Source organism: Cheilinus undulatus, linkage group 5 (genome assembly GCF_018320785.1).
Source record: "Cheilinus undulatus linkage group 5, ASM1832078v1, whole genome shotgun sequence".
Lineage (NCBI taxonomy): Eukaryota > Metazoa > Chordata > Actinopteri > Labriformes > Labridae > Cheilinus > Cheilinus undulatus.
The window spans coordinates 35,205,079-35,224,490 of record NC_054869.1 but is presented as its reverse complement, the minus strand read 5'-3'; the positions used below and the strand labels follow the sequence as shown (position 1 = coordinate 35,224,490).

General features: G+C 38.4%; 1 protein-coding gene across 1 annotated transcript; it reads right to left on the bottom strand.

Moving 5' to 3' along the window:
• Positions 1 to 2,004: 2,004 nt before the first annotated feature.
• LOC121510272 (chondroitin sulfate N-acetylgalactosaminyltransferase 1-like) lies at positions 2,005 to 15,660 on the bottom strand. The gene is made up of 8 exons (XM_041788243.1): positions 15,298 to 15,660; positions 10,587 to 10,687; positions 10,322 to 10,500; positions 7,569 to 7,785; positions 4,591 to 4,692; positions 3,878 to 4,059; positions 3,146 to 3,227; positions 2,005 to 2,088 (listed from the first exon to the last, which is right to left on the bottom strand). Exons 1-8 carry the CDS (start codon positions 15,658 to 15,660, stop codon positions 2,079 to 2,081), a joined length of 1,236 nt encoding a protein of 411 aa, XP_041644177.1. The 3' UTR covers positions 2,005 to 2,078.
• Between the last annotated feature and the right edge of the window lie 3,752 nt (positions 15,661 to 19,412).

Here is a 19,412-nt window from a genome sequence, read left to right as displayed (position 1 = left end):
TGTAACCTTTTCCGTCATTCCGCAGTGTCATTGGAAAATCTTCTGAATTTCCAAATTGTACTTGAAAGCAGCACAGGACATGGAAGTGGTAATAGGAGTTAGGGCCTATCGCGTGCTTGTGTTGACGCTACGCCAGCTGTCTGCCGATGGAGATCTGCCCCACCCTCCGCTGCGTGCCCCCACTGAGATAATGAGGTTAAATCTGTATCACTATTAATAGAAAGAGAAGGTACGAGCCGCTACTCCATGCATCACATAGCTTAGATACAGCAGTAATTAAACTCATGCTTTTACACTCTGTTCACATGGTTAAGTCATTTTCAAGCCTAAAAAAGGGAAGGGCAGTTTATTTATAAAGCACCACTCATACATAAATCCATCCAAAGTGCTTTACATAGACTTCTGAAGACGGATCATTATTGACATTCACAGCATGAAAATAAATATTATGTTTTGTAGACATAAAATATGAAAATAAAAATGCCTGTCATTAAAGAAAAGATTAAAAAAAAAGTCCAGCCAAACTATCTTTATAGCTTATTTCATACACAGGGCAACACAATGAGTTTCATATTCATACTGAATATCTCCATACGCATTACTTACAGAGCAAATCTAGACCTGAATCTTTGTTCATCTTATTTAAAAGACATGACATTATTTAAGGATGCATGTTATTATAGGCTTAAAAAGTTCATTATTAGTATTGATATCTTCAGCAGACTGCGCAAATGAGCCACCAGGCCTTGCTTTATAAAGGTAAGTATTAAGGTTATGGAGTTTAAAGTAGAATTACAGCCATGTGCATAAGTTTTAGGCATGAAGGGTGCCAAGGATTCAGTGCAGGGCCTCACTAGCCACATCTTGAGGCTGGAGAGAGGTGGGTTCAAGCTCAGGTGTCACCCAGTAGCCAAGGTCAGCCTCAACGGCATTTCTTTTGTCTCTGCCTTTTCATCCCTGGTGATACTCCAGGTGAAAGCCAGTGAATTTTGGGCCCTTGAGACATGAGTATGACCAGGGGCTTGTACTACATCCACCCCTTGCAGTGCACTAAAGGTGTGGGCTTTGCAATTTTTTTCAACAGATTATTTTCCCATGCCCCTGGTAATAAGCCAGGACATCCAGAGCATGGCTGGGGTTGTGTCAGTTCTCCTTCCTGCCCGATAGTGCCCTCAGGCAGGCTTACTCGCCACGTCTTCGACTTACTTCAGCCTCAGTTTTTAGCCCAAATATGCCTACAAGTTCTGCATGGTACTGTATGTATACATCAGTATCAAAAAATCCAACAGTGTAAATCCCTAACATGAATCCACTATGAGCACAGCACTATGCAACACCTACAGAAGTTGGGAGAAAAAACTTCCTTAAACAAGCAGAACCAGATTCCCGTTGAACAGCCATCTGCTTTAACTATGAAAGACAGGATATCTTCTTTGAAAAATATATGACTTATTCATCATTTACATGTAGCAGGTGCTGTGAATGGGATTTATTGATTAATCAAAGATTAAAAAAGTGTTTCCGCGAGCTAAATCAAACAGACCGTTTAGATAGATTTATTTTTACTCTTCCTTTATGAAATAAAAAAAAATGAGGGCCAAAGATCATAAGGCACATTCTTTTATTGTCACAGAAATGATCAGTCATTAAGTTTATGTGTCTAAATGGAGAACATTCATCATCGTGAATCAGTTATAGTTTGAACCTGAACAGTTCATTGTCATTTATTATAAATAATCATCGTCACCAGAGCAAAAACAAACAAAAATTATAACATCAAAATAACTAGACTGTCTTTTCTTCATTGTGTCCCTCTGTTCATCTGCCTCTGAGAGTTCAAATGTTGCTCCAGCTCTCGTCTGAAGAACAGCTCCCCCAGCTGGCCGTGCGAGGCCTCACTCATGGCTTTGGTCTGCATGCACATCTTATACTTGTCAGGGGGGAGCTCATCTGCACAGTGTTTCTCATGCCACAGGTGGAAAAGACCTCGAGATGGAGCGCGGATCACCATCAGCTTACTATGAAGGTACTTCCTGTAAAGGTGAACGTCCTCCAACCCCCAACCTTTGATGTTACGGTCAAAACCACCTGTCAGAAAGAAATGAAAGGTTGGACAGCTCTCTGAGAATAATTCTTAAGGAAGATAAATAGCTGCATTAGGATTGTATTTCTAAAAGTAGTTTAGATCCCTAATTTGACATTTTTTTAATAAAATAATGAAACAGAGATTAATTTAAGTTTGAATCAAACAATATCTGAGAGTAAAAGAGCTTTTTCACTCCTACAGTGTAAACAGAACTGTAATTTTAGTTTGTTGGAATTTAGTTTGGAATTATGACTTAAGTGCAGTAACTCTGAGTTATTCATGGACTGGTTTCATGGATTATTTGATAGTATTTAACTGAACTGAAATGAACTTCAGTGCATTTTCTTTATCTTGAACAAGTGAAAAGAGATGGCGGTAGCTGGATTGAAGAGGCATGTAAACATTTCTGTGTCAAGTGTTGATTTTGAAGTTATTTTTAGACAGTTTATATTGAAAAAACAAACATGTATAGTGTGTATGCAGAAAAAATGAGGAAACAACATTAAAAAAAAATAAAATCAGCACACCAACATACACAGGTGCATCTCAATAAACCTTCTGTGGCTTCCTCTCTTTGTGAAGGGTGTCAGTGACTGTCTTCAGGACATTTGTCAAGTCAGCACTCTTTCCCATGATTGCAGTCGGATGTACTGAACCGAAGTGAGAGATGGAAGGCTCAGGAAACCTTTGCAAATTGGATATTTCCATAATATTCTTATATTTTGAGATAGTGGATTTTAGATTTTTGTGAGCTGTAAGTTGTATCATCAAGATTAAAACAAAAAAGTCTTAAATGTTTCATTTTGTATGAGATTAATCTAGAATATGTGGAATTTTAACTTGCACCTGTATAAACCTTATCACCTGATACCTCTGTCATTCACAGATAGACAAAGAGATATCCATTAAAAACTACTGCAATTTTACATTAAATTTATGATTATGTAAATAATCACAAGGGTTATTTATAGAAAAATAGAAGATATATCTGAAAGTAACAAGTAAACAGGGATGTCTTTAAATACCTAGCGGGAATGTGAAATCATGTTCCTCTGTTACCTATGTTCATGAAGTCCGACCTGTACTGACACGTCATACCAAATCCAAAATCTCTCCAGAATCCAGAGTCCTTCCTGATCACCTGAGACAAAAGAAGCCAGGAATGAGTCACATATTTGGAATGACTTAAATGTAGCTGTGAATCTTTCCTATTAACCTACCACTTGTTGTTGAACTGAAGGCAGGAGTGTTTGATTACTGTAGATAATGGATGGATTATACTGGCTGAACAGGACCGGATAGTACACTCTCTTACCTACAGAAAAACACAGACCATGCTCAAATTCCCAGGCACATTCATTCGATGATTAAAGACATACAGCAGCAGGATTTGCCTGTGTCAAACTTAATTTACTTCTGTTACATCATGTTGGAATAGATTGTGCAAAATAATCAGTAAAAGTGTAAGCATCATGTACAAGTTTGTGTGTCAAACCTACAAATGTTGAAATCTGTCATTTAAAGCTTTCTAGATCTCAGAGAAAACTGTATGGATTTGGCTGACCCAACATAATTCTCACCCCTGTGAATAAACCAGCCATAAAAACTATCTGACAGCCTTTGACTGAATGTAAAGATGATATTGGATGAATAACAGAAGTTGTCATTCAAATTGTTAAGACCAGATTGTGATATTGACTTGGGCAGGATTTCACCACTTCTCTGTTGTGTAATGTTGAAAATGCTCCAGTGTAAATGTGTCATACAGCCTGAGGTGGCTCTTCCTCTCACCAGGCTCTGCACTGAGACGGCAGGAAGTCAAAAAGTCCACGGTGAAGTGGATGTCAACATCACAGAAGAAGAGCAGAACGTTCTGGCTTCGCCTCCAAGCCCTGGCACCAATGTCTAAGCCGCGCCCTCGTGAAAACTCCTCATTCAGCTGGATCAAAGTGAAACCCCTGAACCTGGTCTCTCTGAGGAGAGGAAGATGAAGATGATGGGCCGTCATGGGAAAACCTGTCATTTTACAGGTATTTTATGTGCATTATAAAAACTCAAAAACAAACTTAATGTCCATATAAAGATTCATCAGACATTTTCAAACTTGCAGCATTATACAACAAACATAATTTATAGAATCATGTTTTTCTCCTGGGTGCCCCCAGACTAAACAAGATAGAGGGGGATGGTTGTTGCTCTCTGCAGGTCCCAGAGTTTGTTATCAGCTTAGAGCTGTGAATTTGATTCTCTCTTAGTAACAGTTATTTTTAATCCAGTAACTCTGCAGTGCAGCACAGAAAAATCTCCAGAAAATGACAAAAAACATAAAAAAAAAACATCTGATATACAGTCTACAAAAAAGCATAACAACTCTCTTAGTGTTTATTTTTTCAGTGTTATCATCTTAGCCATGTTGTAAAATTGAATCACATATATGAACTCAATAATCTGATTACGTTGGACATGGAAAACTTACACTACTTGTGATTGTAATGTAACATTACCTGGAGGTCTGGTCCAGCACGGCTTTCACCTGATCTATCTGATCTCTACCAAAGTAGACCACAGTGAGATGAACCCTGCCGTCCTGCTGGATGCACACCTCCCTGAACAAAAACACAAACACAGGCATCAAGCAAGTAACACTGTGTCAGTCAAGACAAAAAAAAAAACAACTAGAACAGCCTTCTGGTGGTTATATTGAGGTATGTGATTGACAGACAGTCTTGTCTTGTTACGGGTGGTTTCTCCCATGAAATGAAGCTTGTTTTTCTTTTCTGAAAACAGTACAAGCCTTTTTGAGTGTTTGCAACAGGATAGTTCAACTAACCATTTGGCAATTAATGTTCATGTCTGTGCAATGGGAAAGAAACTAGGGAAACATTAAGGAAGCTTCAAATAACAACAAACATGTTTGCTCCTAAAAGGTTTTAAATGTTAGACAAGAAGCTATATCAACTGAACCAACATACATGCATTTATATTAGTAAAATACATCAGTGAAGGGCCTGTTCACTGGGCTTTTCAGCGGCCCAGCCATTTCTGCGAGCAGTGAAAGTATAGTAATGGGTCAAGCTACAATACAGCACAAGGTCACTTTGACCATACATTATGCAAGGTTGCAGCGACCCCTGACCTCCAAAATATTATCAGTTCACCCTTAAGTCCAAGTGTACGTTTCTGCCAAATTTAACAAAAATCCCTCAGTGCATTCTTGTAACATTGTGCTCAAAAGTTTCGCTCATGGTGACCTCGACTGTCAGAATCGAATTTCTTCAACCATCAAAGAGATCTTGAAATGTTGAATGGCCTGGATGAAAGGATGTCAGGACAGACAACCTTAAAAAAAAACATAATGCCCTCATCTCAGCTATCACATGAAAGACAAAAACAAGGACAGCAATCTGGGGGAATTTTGTTTGATATTAATATCTGCCTTTTTTGCTGCTGTTGACTTCAACAGGTCAGTGTCAAAGCATTGATTTATTCTACATCCTATCCTAAAAGATACTGTTTAGTAAGACCTCTCAAATTTTTGAGAAGCTAAAAAGAGGATCATGTAGTGGAGAGTGCAATGAATTAAAGTTTTTCCAGTTTACCTGTTAACATGGGCACAGCTGGGGGCTGTCCCAAAAGTGCAATACAGCTCGTATTCCTTGATTTTTTTTTAACAAAAAAATCTCAAAACACAATTATTGTTTAAAAAAGAGATAGAGAGAGTGGTGCTCAGATGGTCTAGTGTTTACTTTGTGCCCCATGTATGTGGGCCTGTGACCCATGTCTCTCCCCCACTCTCTCATCCCTGGTCCTGATTCTATCCAGTCCTCCTCTGTAAATAAAGGCATAAAAAGCCCCAAAATATATCATAAAGAAAAGAGAGAGAGAAAATGCCACTGGTGGTCATATGCCACTGCGTGGTATACAGTTGTCAGACCATGAAAGTACAGTATTGGGTCAAAAAGAAAGGAGTAGAAGGGCTGATTGATTACATACACATTAAGCCAAATAAACTTGACCTTTAACCCCCAAAATCTAATCAGTTAATCAATGAGCAAAAGAGGATGTATGCACATAGTTTAAGAAGAAAATCCTGAAAGCATTCTCAAGATATCGAGTTCAAAAGCAAGGGATGAATATTAGGGCTAATGGCCTCAACCTTTGACCTCAAAAGACTAATCATATCATCCTTGTGTCAGAGTGCACATTTGTGCAAAGTTTAAAGTAGATCCCTCAAAAAGGTTATTGAGATAATACATTCACAAGAACAACCTGGATGGATGGACAATTAACCCAAAAACATAATGCCTTTGGCCTCAGCTATCACTAGTATGGAAAAGCAAAGATCGTGTAATGTGAATATGATTGTCAATAGCCCCATGCCTCTGCTCTGTGTTCTTAAAGGCTGTGGTTTCAATAGCTTGCTTCATGCTTAATATATTGACATCAGACAAAATCATTTGTCTTTTACATTTTCTCACAAATTTCACAGCTTTTAGTTTCATGAAACCCCTAAACTAATCATTTAACTTCACTGTTATTTCTCTATCACCTTCATTATGTATAATTTTGTGTTCTCTAATTACTTGTAAATGGAGGAATAATTTAGCTCCAAACTGTGAAGTGTCTTTAGCATGCTCTTACATCATTCATACAAATGTCCTGTCCTTACATGGACCCACTATTATGTGGGATATTCTGTGCATGCTTCCCTTGGAGTCAATTTCCAAATAGCACATCATATCTTCTTATTGTTTGCTGATAACTACAAGTCCATCTGTCTATAGAGCTAAGCAAACAGTTGTCTTACAAAACTGTCTAAAATATATAAAATCCTGGATGCATCTAAATTATATGTAAACAGAAATCCTAATGTTTAGAAAATCCAAACTCCTGCACAGTGTTGATTGTTTTCTTGGCCTTTTTGCCCTTGCCCTTCAGCCTTTGTGTTAAAAACCTTTGTGTCATTTTTGACGGTTCCTTTAAGTTTGAAAAACAGATAAGCGTGGTGGTCAGGACCAGCTTTTGTCAGCTGGGACTGTTGGGAAGGGTAAAGCCGTACTGTACCTTCCTTGAAAAGACTTTGAGAGGATAATCCACATGTTTGTTTCCTCTCGCTAGATTACTGTAATTCTTTGTATGTCAGAGTGGATCAATCGTCTCTCTGTTGTTTACTGTTGGTTCAAAATGTAACTGCATGGCTTTTGATGCAAGGAGATGTTTAGACCACATCATACCAGTCGCGTCAAAGACTCACCTATTTTCACAGGCTTTCAATCCAAATTGAGTTTATCACTTGAATAGATTATAATTCTCCGATTTATTGTGTTTCTATTGGGTTATTTTTTGGGCTTTTATTGTTAATTTTCTTAAAATGCTTTAAGTCTGTAAAGCACTTTGGCAAACTGAGGTTGTTCTATGTAAATGAACCTTAATTTCTCTTTCTAGTTAGCTTTTTAATTGTTGAAAATACCTGAAAACATACCTGAAATTATGTATGAACTGCTTGAATGCGTCCAACCTCTTGGAAAGAGGAACGATGATGTTGATGAGCATGCGGCTCGTGTCCACACTCTGGCTCTTAACCTTCACCACAGGTCCAAACGGTCTGAAGAGCACAAGCTGTGTGAAGTCCCGTGGGCCATCACCTTTAAACATCAGCTCGTAAACACTTCCTCTGTCTCGCTCAGTACGAGTCAGCCCTGGGACAATGAAAGTGAACAGTGAAAATAATCTGGCAACACTTAGTTATTTCCATTTTTCATGTGACTTGCCAAAAATTAGATTGAAAGATTAAAAGGTTCACAAAAAGCTTCTTGGCACGGACTTGGTTACAGATATGGGTAAACATTAATATGAGTTTCCAAGTGGTACCAAATCAGTGTTACACTTCAAGTAAAAGAGTAGTGAAACCAAATAGCAATGGCACTCCCTGAATTAAACACAAGCCAATGGTGAAAAGGTTTTTGGCTTGTGTACAGCACTGAAAGGGTGTGGCAGTGGTGAGCCCGCAAAATTTCAAATTTTGCACGTAAACTGAAAGTAGTATTTTTATCTTAGTTGTACATCGTTAACCTGGCACACCACATGGATGTGTTTCACATATTCATCTGGGAAACAACTCATGCAGGGTGTTTGGGAAAGGGCAGAGCATTTGAAAAAAACTTGGAGAGTGATTGGATGAACGTTCTGTCTGTCACATATTTACGGGCCAAACAAAACACGTGACGTAGCCGCCAACGAGCTATGCCCCTACCGAGGACTAAACTCCATAAAGAGCAGCATAACGCCACGAACCACGGTGACTGTAGACATGTCAGTACATGAGTTTTGTCATTTCTGAAAAGAAAACAAAAATGAAAAGAAAACGAAAACGAGTGGCTGTTCTTTTTTCTTCTTTTAACAAAGAAATGTCGTCAAGTTCTGATAAAACTGGCATTTTAGCTGCATCCCCACTAATGTCTTCTTCCATATGGCACCAGACTCTTGTTGCTGCTTGCTTACGTCACAAGTCCGCTGCGCCCAAAAGTACTGCCCCTTGTCGCTGATTGGTCCTGTCACTTTCTAACCAGGCCCATACGGCTCAGACAGGAGCTTTGCAAGATGGATTTGCCAGTGAGAAACACGGAAACAGTCGTAGCCATCTGCTTTGCAAGGTTAAGTCAGAGGTACAAAGGTACAGAATGTGTCTCTTTCTCAAAAAGTAGGGACAAATTCTACCAGGTAACCAGAATCTCTCTCAAAATCTGTTTTCAATCCTTTTTGCCTCCATCTTATCATGCAGAGCTCACAGATCAGGAACAAAAGTTACTGTGATAATGCATTACATGCAATTAAACAGGAAGTAGATTTTTTTCGAAGGGCTTAAAGCACTTGTACCATCACAACTATTGGTAGAAATTAGCCCAGGCAAAAAATTAGAAGGATCATTTGGTTCATGGGTTTAGCAAAATAACTCAGTGGCACCCCTAGAATGATTTAACAATTCAGCCCACGCAGCATGATGTATCTACTATTGGGTCATTTGGCAGGTTTATGTAACATCCCAGGACCAACAAAAAAATCCTGTTGGACCTCTTTTATAAAACCAACAGGAAGTCAATCATTTGGATTTTTTTTTGTTTAAGAAAGGGTGAGCTTGGGCTTCTTCAGGCCTCTTTCTTGGATTGACTCCTTCTATTGAATGAATCCAACCAATCTCAAAGTTTGTGCAGGACTCATGTGCACTTAAATGATGTGGCTGGTTGTCTGCCTGATTTTGGTGTCTCGTCATTAGACAGGAAGTGTACTATTGCTCAAGCATACACGTCCCAAGCAGCCTAAGAATGTGCTTGTTTGATTGCACAACTCTTTAGAACGTTCCTAAATGCCAACATTAATTATATTCCTGTTCAGCGGTGCTTGCAGCCCTTGTTAAAAGTTGATTTGTGAGCTAACCGACTGTCATTTCCACTCTTGCTATTAAGACAAACTTTGCTTTGTTAGCTTTAGCATTTTCTCTATATTAGCAAGCAAGTTGAAATCAAATAACAAAACACAGCCCATGAATTAAATACCTATTTTTGCACCAAGCTTTCCCTCAATATCAGTCATATTACTATTGTCTGGAATGGCTGCACTTTGTTTGACATTAGCAAACTTGTTTTTCTTTCAGCTAATGTTAGCTGATGTTGCAAATCAGTGGCTCTACTGGGATGCTGAATAGAGATAAGATATTTCAACAGTTGTTTGGTTTGCGGTAGCAAATTGAGGCTTTTGGCCAGGGTAAGTATCAACATTGTCATTAAGTAAAGCTTGCACGTAGCCTTCATCATCTGTTTAAGGTGAGGATACTGTTTTGGCTTCAAAGACTATGTAGTAAGATAAAAGGGGTCTTAGTGCTTTTTAGAGGCCAGTGACAGGTTGCATGGAGAGAAGGGGCTCTGGGATGCTGGATGCCCCGGTCTTTGCAGTGTGGTCAGCCTCCTCATCCCACCAGCCTCAGATGACACCTTCAGTCACCATCCGGTCACCCCCGTCTTAGCAGCTTGATCAGCTTTTTAATCTCCTCAGCCTCAGATGACATCATGAGCCAATACCTCCACCACAAACACCCTGGGGGGCAGACCTTGCTGTCACTCAGACTGGTCTGCTAGTCTCTCCTGGTTTAACAACATGTATAGTAATTGATTTCCAGCCTTGGAAATCCAGCCAAAACTGTGAAAATGATAAATGTTTGATTATAAAAACCTCTCTCACCCTCTATAAAGTCTGAAGGGGAGTATGTGTGCTTCCTCCTGGTGCTGTCTGCATGCTGCTGTGGTCCATTAAGTGCATGCAGAGCTGTTTCTACTGTACTGATGAGCTCATCCCTGCGATCTTTCCTCACAGGCCTCTCCTCTGGGTGCCTGGTCAGCCCAGTCTCCAGCTGGTACACTCTAAGTGACACACAGAAACACTCTCATTGAAGAGACACGAGATAAGACTCGACATCAGTAGTATGTTACTCCTGATACTCACTCACCTGTGCAGAGTGAAAGTGTCAAAAGGAATCACTGCATATTCACTCGGCAGCTTTACACCCAAGTTCACCTCTGCTTGGTTCAGCTGGGAGCGGAAAAACTCCTGAAAGACATGATACAACATTTATTAGAGCTTCTATAACTGTGCTGTGGCACAAGTTCTATAAATACTGTTCATTTTATTTATTTATCACTCCTTTATTTTTAGCAGGAAGAACTCAATGAGAAAGCTCACTTTTCCAGGGGTGCCCTGCAGTAATATGGTTAAAGAAAGCATACACTCACTGATCACTTTATTAGGTACATCTGTTCAACTGCACAGTATCTAATCTGCCAGTCATATGGCAGCAATTCAATGCATTTGATTTTAGTTATTTTGAATGCACTGATTGCTAATTGGCTGATTAGATCTTTGCATTGAATGAAGTAAGTTCAGTCATACTTTTATGTATTGATTAAAGCTCAAACATTTATTTACTACTTAAAATGAGTTTAATCAATATACCGCAAACACTTTTTTCTTGCTATGCCTAAATAAAGTATTGCTCTTTCCAGGAGAAAGATCTTGGCGCCATGTGTCAAACAGAAAACTTAAGTCAGCTTTATTTATCTATATTTTGGTGCACTTTATGTCACAATATAGGGCCTATTTTTATCCAACCAATCAGAGAAGAGCTCTTAGAATAACAAGTTAATGCATCTCCTATGAGTAAAGAAAAGCCAAGCAATCAATAGCAATTTCTTTGTTATTGCAATGTTAGCATTTGTAGTAAATGCACTGCAAAATTCAGAATTTGTCACAGTGAATACAACTACTTTATGTACATGTAATGTGTGTATTTAACCTATTGGTGGAGGCCTGGGTTTAAAGGCAATGCTTTCAAACCACTTTTCATGCAGTCAAATGAGCATCCTCATAAAGGTTTGGTGGTCCTCCCACAGGGCATTTCTGCCTGACGCACCTCAGACGTTGCTTATGTTTACAGGTGTGATCCCAGAGCGCCTATGATGGGGGGGTTGCCTTCCTGAGCACCTCTGGGGGCCTCGACAGGTCATAATAGTCATTGATGTTTGCTCCATCCTGCTGATGACAGGTGTTATTGAGCCACTCTTTCCTCCTCAGCCACAACCAGGGCCAGACAGGGCTCAGATGGTCCAGGGGTTAGGTCACACCCTATGCATGCAGGTTCAAGTTTGGCCCATGGCTATCTCACTGCATGTCATTCCCCACTCTCTCATCCCTGTTTCCTGCTCTGGCAGCTGTATATCTCTGTGGTTTATGTTGCTGAATTAGGCACAAGAGATTAGGAGTTTGGGCACAATCAGTATCTAGCGTGGACAAGGTCTCAGCTGTATGATACTTTGGACAAAAGTGACTACTAAATAACATTGTAATATTGTAATGTAGTAACCAGAGGCTGCTTCTTTCTGCCCCTTCTGCCAGTTCTTTCAATGCTCCCTGTCACAGATGGAGGTAATCTGTGACCTCCAGCATTCCTAACGAGCCTCTCACTCAGCTCACCTGTCCTCATTGCACTCAGCTGGTGCTCATCAGCCTGTGTAGTCTATAAAAGGAGGTTCTTTCCCTCAGTTTGGTGTGTGACACCAAAGAGCCAACACCTTCAGTTGGTTTCTCTTGGTTTGTGTGATGAGTGTTTTTGAGAGTGTGAGAGTGGTTATGTATTTTGAGGGAAAGAGGGTAAATTCTAGAGTTTTTGTGAGGGTTGATCTCTAAGGAGATTTCTGCACTTAGTGTTTTCTCCCCACCAAGCGATTCTACCTCTGTTTGAGGCCTTTTTACTTTAGTTTGCCAACTTTTGGCAAAATTAGTGGGTGGCTGTGGAGAAGCATAACTCCACTCCATCTTTTAGACCCCAAAGGCCTTATTTTTGTTTTGTATAAAGGTGCAGATTTTCTTTTTGTTACTTTCCCTGTCCGTGACCCCTGTCCTTCACGTCATGCGACTTGCAGAAACGTGACACTCCCCAATCCCCAGAGTCAACAAGACCCCTACAACCCACTTCCACAGGGCATATGATGGCTTTCCAGTCAGCCTCCCTGCACACCAATGCCAGGTTTGTGTACTTTTGCTTATGGGCAGCATCCAGACCTTCCTCCCATGGGGCAGCGAGCTCCACCAGCAGGATCATCTTGTTACCTAAGAACCATATTACTATGTCCCACCTAAGAGATTCTGGATGGAGGCCTGGATCTAAAGGAAATGCTTTCAATCCACTTTTCATGCAGTCAAACTAAACTTAAGCCACCAGCACCATAAAATTAATTGAACAGTTATTAACACTGATTGGTCCATTACATTCTGATTGGTCCACTGACCCACTGGTTAGAGAGCCCCCTCTCATACCACTTATTTGGGGCTTTTGTCACCATGACTCTTGGCCCACTGAGCCAAACCAAGTCATCACCAGTTTGTCGTCAGGTTACGCCGAGCTGTGCCTAGAATGGTCCTGCTCTGGAGCAGGGCCAAAGAGCGCCCACTTTGCTTTCATTCGTCATCATTCGGTGGAAGGGGAGCCTTGCAGAGGTGTTTAAGTAATAACTGCTACACCAAACTTTGAAATACCTGCCAGATTACCAATAAAAAAGAAAAAACTTTGAAATAGAAATCAAACAATGCTTTGTCTTAATGAAGTGCAGCTTTTTAACATCATGGACTCAGAACACTATGTCATCAGCTCTAGGCACCCCCTCCCACGGGTAGCTAACTTGTGGTTGAAAAGCAACCGAGCTGCCGCGATAGGCTGTCATGCTGAGTCAAACTAAGTGGAACAAAGCTGCTTGATGCAATGGAAAAGCACAAATTGCTTAACTTTTTCCGATTAGTCAAACTATCGCTTGGTCCAAGTCTTTTCAGTGCTTGGCAGTGAATGCCCTTAATTTGTTTACTTCATCATGGCTTTAAGTTTTGCTCTAGGTGTCTGCAACTCAAGATGTCCACATTGTTATCTGAGAGTATTTTTCTTCTCTAACTAAACCAAAGGTTAAAGTCCATGTAATGTGATTTTAAAAACTCTTTATTTCAGGTCTTTTTATGAAAGGCCACTGTTTTATGAACCACCAGGCCACATTTCAGTCATGAAAACATCTCTAAATTTATAAAATGAAGCCTCAAAATCTTTTTTTTTTTAAGATTTATTTTTGTGCTTTTTGTGCCTTTAATCGATAGGGAAGGACAGTGGATAGAATTGGAAGCAGGAGAGAGAGTGGGGAAAGACATGCAGCAAAGGGTCACGGGCCGGATTCGAAACCGGGCCACCCGCGTACACAGGTAGCACCATAGACCGCTAGGCCATCTGCACAGTTTCAAAATATTGAAAAAATGAGGGAGTAAATTTTACTTTAGCATATAGTGGGCGTGTCTGTTGAATGAGCTGAAGCCACACCCACTAAGGAAAAACAGGATCCTCTCAAATAAAAAAAAGCTTCTGTTTAGAGGAGGCTGCCTGGCTCTGTGCCAGAGAGACAGAAGTTGGGAATTAAATTTACTGTTTTCTGGTACAAATTTCTCTGTTATGATACTTCGAATGACCCATAAACGCAGCATGTAGCTGGCTGTTAACTTTCAATGAAGGCAGTGACATCGGCTAACAACAGACTTTACTGAAATTAACTGATTAAAGATTTTATATCATTGTAGGGGGCGGGGTAATTCCTCATCAAGACTGGTGATGTCAAGGGCTCATATATTTGCCCTGCTCAAATAAAACCAAGACAGGAAAGAGGTGAATAAAGGTCTAAAACAAAAATTCAGTCACACGTAGGTCTCAGTGTTTTCATAAGTTTACAGAAACCTTATTCCAACATCTCTAGTGTGGTATGACACAATGTCTTGATTTCCCTTTACAGGGGCTTATATAGGTATATTAAAAAAAAATATTTACCATCACAAAGAATGATTAACATATGCCCAAAGGTAAGAGAAAGCTTTTTAGTACTGACAGTAAGGGTTGCCTTATAAAAGTAAAGAAGCTATGATGTCACTTATTAGCAAACATAATAACATTATATTGCTATCAATGTTATCCAAATATAATGTTGACACTACTATGGTTTCAGTGTTAGCTAACAAGCTAACATCAACTTTCAGCTTAAAGTCAGTGCTGGTCTTGTGAGACAGATCAGAACATCTCCCTGCAAAACAAGCTCTTTATTGAAGTGCTAAGTTTAGTCAACATCACTAGCATCAATCACCAGTAAGTTTTTTTTTTTTTTTTTTTTTTTGAGTTATGCTACATTGCATTCACCTTGGAAGTTGGATGTCAAAGCTGGGAATGACGTCACATCTGAGTTGAATCTGTTCCATTTGCTAGGAGTTTGTAACTTGGGTCACTGAAGTTGTTTTGACTTTCCAAGTCAGAATTACGAGTTCAGGGCACATTTTTGATGACGTCAACGCTGAATTTCAGAGTCCTACGATTATCATTGTTTCTTAGATTAAGGAAAACCTTGAAGCCACAGCATGTTTTGTGTAAACTCTGAAGAACAGCAGCAAAACAAAGAAGGTAACAGTTATGGCTACTATGCATACTGCAGTTTGTGCATTTCTTGCACTTAACATTGTTGTTACATCACTGAACTGTTAGATTACATGTTGCATATTTGGCCTAATGCAAAGTCTTTAACAGCAGCTACAGCACTATCACCTTAACTAGAACTCTTCTCTTTCTGCATCGTTGTGTCGTGATTTCCTACCTTGAGGTCAGTCTGTGTCGGGGTCTTGTGCAGACTCTCCAGTCCCTGTGGCAGAATCCCTCTAGTTTTAGCTTTTTCCAGGGACTCCTGTAGCTGCAGCGTCCTCTCCTGAAGAGCCTCCTTCAGCTGGGCTATCTGCTTGGTCAGGCTGTTGATGTAATGTCTGTGAGAGTCCTCTCTCTCCTGTAACAAGGCCAGGTACCCCTCCTTGCTGGTGGTCCCTCCAGTCCACAGCAGAGGCTCCTGGTTGCTCTGAGACTTTGGTTTACAAGCCAGCAGGTAGAACAGGGACAGACAGCAGCAGAGGCCCAGCACAATCAGGCCGACTCGGGCCAGCAGCGCTGTAAGCCACCGTTTAAACATGGTGGGTTGTCTTCGTAATAATAGTCCTCAAACACTTGAGGCTGGTAAAGTCATGGCTGTACTTCGGTCACATTTAGAGACATCTACTAAAAGATGAGTAGGCCATTGTCCCAGGAGACTTGCGTCTGTTTCCTCATGGCATACATCTGTTACATCCTTAGGCAGCATCTTCACAGAGCATCCCAACTTTCTTTAAAAATGGACCAAATGACTCACAGATCATCACCAGAGCACGGAAACTCCCTAAAAAAGATATAATTCATTTCAAAGCATAGTCTCATAAACTTATTCCATATTGCATTATGTGAGAAAGTAAAGTGAAAAGAGATATTATGTTTGATACCTGGATTTCTAAATGTCTTATGCTCTAAAACAAGTGAACAGCAATGCTAGCAGATATGTGAAGCTGTAAACTGTTTCTGTGAGCCGATTTCTAAGATCAGTATGCCAACATTTAACAAGCTGAGGCCAAGCAGCTGATCTTCTCAGGGTGATTTTAGCTATTTAGTCTGCTAAGATATAATAATGACACTTCCAATCAAACTTTATCTGTCTATCATTTGAAATCAAGTTTTTACTTAAAGCAAGTTTTAAAATTGATTATGTGGCGTACTGGTACTTCACAAATAAGTTAAATACCCAGAGTATTAATAAAATGCCATAAAAAAATAGTCTGCTGAATAAAAGGCACCTATCTAAAAAAGAAGGGGTTATGCCATGAGTATAAGTTGATTATTCCATAAAAATAAATACTTTCCAAAAAAGAAAGTAAATTGCCACAAACTGTCATGTAAGAAGTATGCAAAAAACAGATAACTATGTTTTTTCAAATCAAAAAGTCAGTAAAATACCAAAGAAGATGTGATGTTTGAAAAAGTAACGCAGTGACAAAAATGTCACACATATGAATAAGTTTCTGCCCCAAACATATGAATAAGTGTAATAATTTAGCACAGAAATATGTCGTATATTGGAAAAGTAAGCAAAGTGCTACAAAAATAAGGTTTTACATATCAATAAGTAGAGTAATTCGCCACTAAATATGTCATACACATAAACAATAAGTCAAACATATCAATGAGTAATTTGCCATAAAAAATTGTCATACATATAAAAACTGAGTGAAGTGCCACAAAAACAGGTTTTACATACCATCAAGAATAGTTATATACCACAAAACTACCATACACATGAAAAAGTAATCAAAGTGAAACACATCAATAAGAATGATCATTCTTCACAAAAACTTGTCATACATATGGAAAAGTAAGCAAAATGCTACAAAAATATGTCAAAAAGCTTTCACGGAAAGTAAAATACTTCAAAAATAAGACCGTTGTTCTAAAAACTAGATAAAATGCTTCAAAAAGATTTCAGATATTTAAAAAATAATAATTAAAATGCCTTAAAATATATATATTTTTAATTGTCTAATGTTCTTTGCAAGTATAATGCTAAGAAAATAAGTCAAATATCCAAAAGTATGTTTAATTTTCCAGAATTTATTCAAATATGTTTAAAAAAGGAATAAAAAAAACTGCAAAATCAAACAAATATCTTTATAAAAAGTAAGTTAAATGACATTAAAATAAGTGTTTCTAAAAGAAGGTTAGTTAAATGCCTTAAAAAATAAACTGGATATTTATAAAGTGGGTCAGACGCTGAAAAAAATCAATCTGATGTACTATGAATGTACAAAGTGTTACTGAGTTGTAGATGATGTATCTGAATATGGATCAAATTTATTAAATAAAAGACTAGCCAGTGTTACTGGCACAGCTACAAGGCTTTAATTTATACATTTAGAAAAAAATAATAAGAATTTTGCAAAAACTGAACCCTCAGTAGAACCAGGGAACCTCTGATGTTTTAAATTTTACATCTTTTGAGAAATGACAGCAAAGATTCAAAGTTAAAGTAAATCTTTTAAGGCTTTCTATCACTGTTAAGTCTCAAAAGAAGAATAAACAACAGTAGAGATTAGTTTGAAGAAAACCTCACTGCCTCTTAGAAATCAATGAGCCATCAAACCTATTGAGCGTTGTCCTGATGTGCCTCTGTGTTTTGCACCGTGGCCTCGATGCAGTTGGACTGACTCAGGTTTGGCTTGGCTGCTGTGAAACGCACAGAAAGAGAAATTACCTGACCTTACATTCACTCAGTACCACGACGCTCAAGGTGGGAAATGATGGAAACAAACATGTCTCTGTGTCTCTGCACCCTGAGTTAGTGTGTTTGTCTATGTGTGTATGCGTGTTGCCATCATCAGTTTATTCACAGCACAGATGGCTCTTTATTGCTCAGGTAGAGGCTGATCTCATGAAAGACTTGCTTATGTTTCCAGGTCCACCCAGGCTGTGTGGACCTGTGTGTGTTTGTGTAGCCTGAGCATATGTGTCGGTTATTTCAGAAGCATGTATTCATGTGTTCAGACCGTGTAGAGCCTTTAGAATCACTGCGCCATTTAAACAGAAAATTCAGACTTACTTTTAGCCTTTAAAGAGCCAGCATTCTCATTCAAAAACCTTTAAAGCATTTTTATTTTCAGCTTTGAAGCTTCTCGCCTAAAAACTTTTAGTTTGTGTTGATTTTTGCACCCCTGGTGAAAAAAGTGGAGTCCTATTTGTCTGCTGATAAGATACTGAGAGTCATGGCTGTCTTGGGCAGTGCATTTAAGCGTTTTATTTGGCCTGCTGACACTACACAAAGAAGTCAGATAAAATGGACAGGTCTATCTCAGGTGTTTTCATGTTTAATGTTTTATCTCTGCAACTCTGTTAATTATGCTGCTGCCTGCCTTAGCCAGGACACTCTTGAGACTCTGAATCTCAATGAGGATCTCCTGGTTAAAATACCATAAAAATAATATAAGAATAGAAAATGCTAAAAAAAAAAAAAAAAAAAAAAAAAAAAAAAAAAAAAAAAAAATTTAAAAAGTAAAACATTTTAAAAAGTAAGCTAAATGTCTCAACAATAAGACCAATATTTTAGAGAAGTTAAATCAATGCCATAAAAATAGGATAAAAAGTTAAAGTTTTAAGTTTTAAAGTAAGGTAAATGCAACAAAATTCAGTCAAACACTTTAAAAGTCAGTTAAATGTTCCAAAACTAAAACAAAAGTTTAAAAGGTAGGTGTAACAAAACAGAAATAAAGAAAATATGTGTTAATGGGAAAAAAGAAGAAGAAGAAGAAGAAGAAGAAGAAGAAGGAGACAGATAAATGCTCCAGAAATTAGAAAACATTTTATCTTAAAAAAAAAAAAAAATGTATAAAGCAAGTTAAATGCTCCAAATACAAGACAAATGTTTTCAAAAGTAAGCTGAACTAAACAAAAATATGAAAAAATATTTTTAAAAAGTAAGCTAAATGTTCCATAAAGAGACAAATATTCAAATATGTTCAATATTAAAAAATAAGAGAAATATATTAAAAAAGAAAGCTAAACTAAATACAAATAAGGAAAATACTTCTTAAAATAAGTTGAATGCTCAAAAATATGAAAAATATTTTTAAAGGAGGTTAAGTGCTCCAAAATAAGACAAATGTTTTCAAAAAGTAAATTAACTATTTGAAAAAAAAAAGTTAAAATGCTGGAAGAACAAGAAAAAAATTTAAAAGCAAAATACCAAAAGATAATTAAAATACATAATAATTACATTGAATAATGATATTATTATTGATATTCCGGTGTCCTTTTGTGAGTCATGCAGATGCATTAAAATTAATTTCAGGGTGTTTTATAATCAGTGAA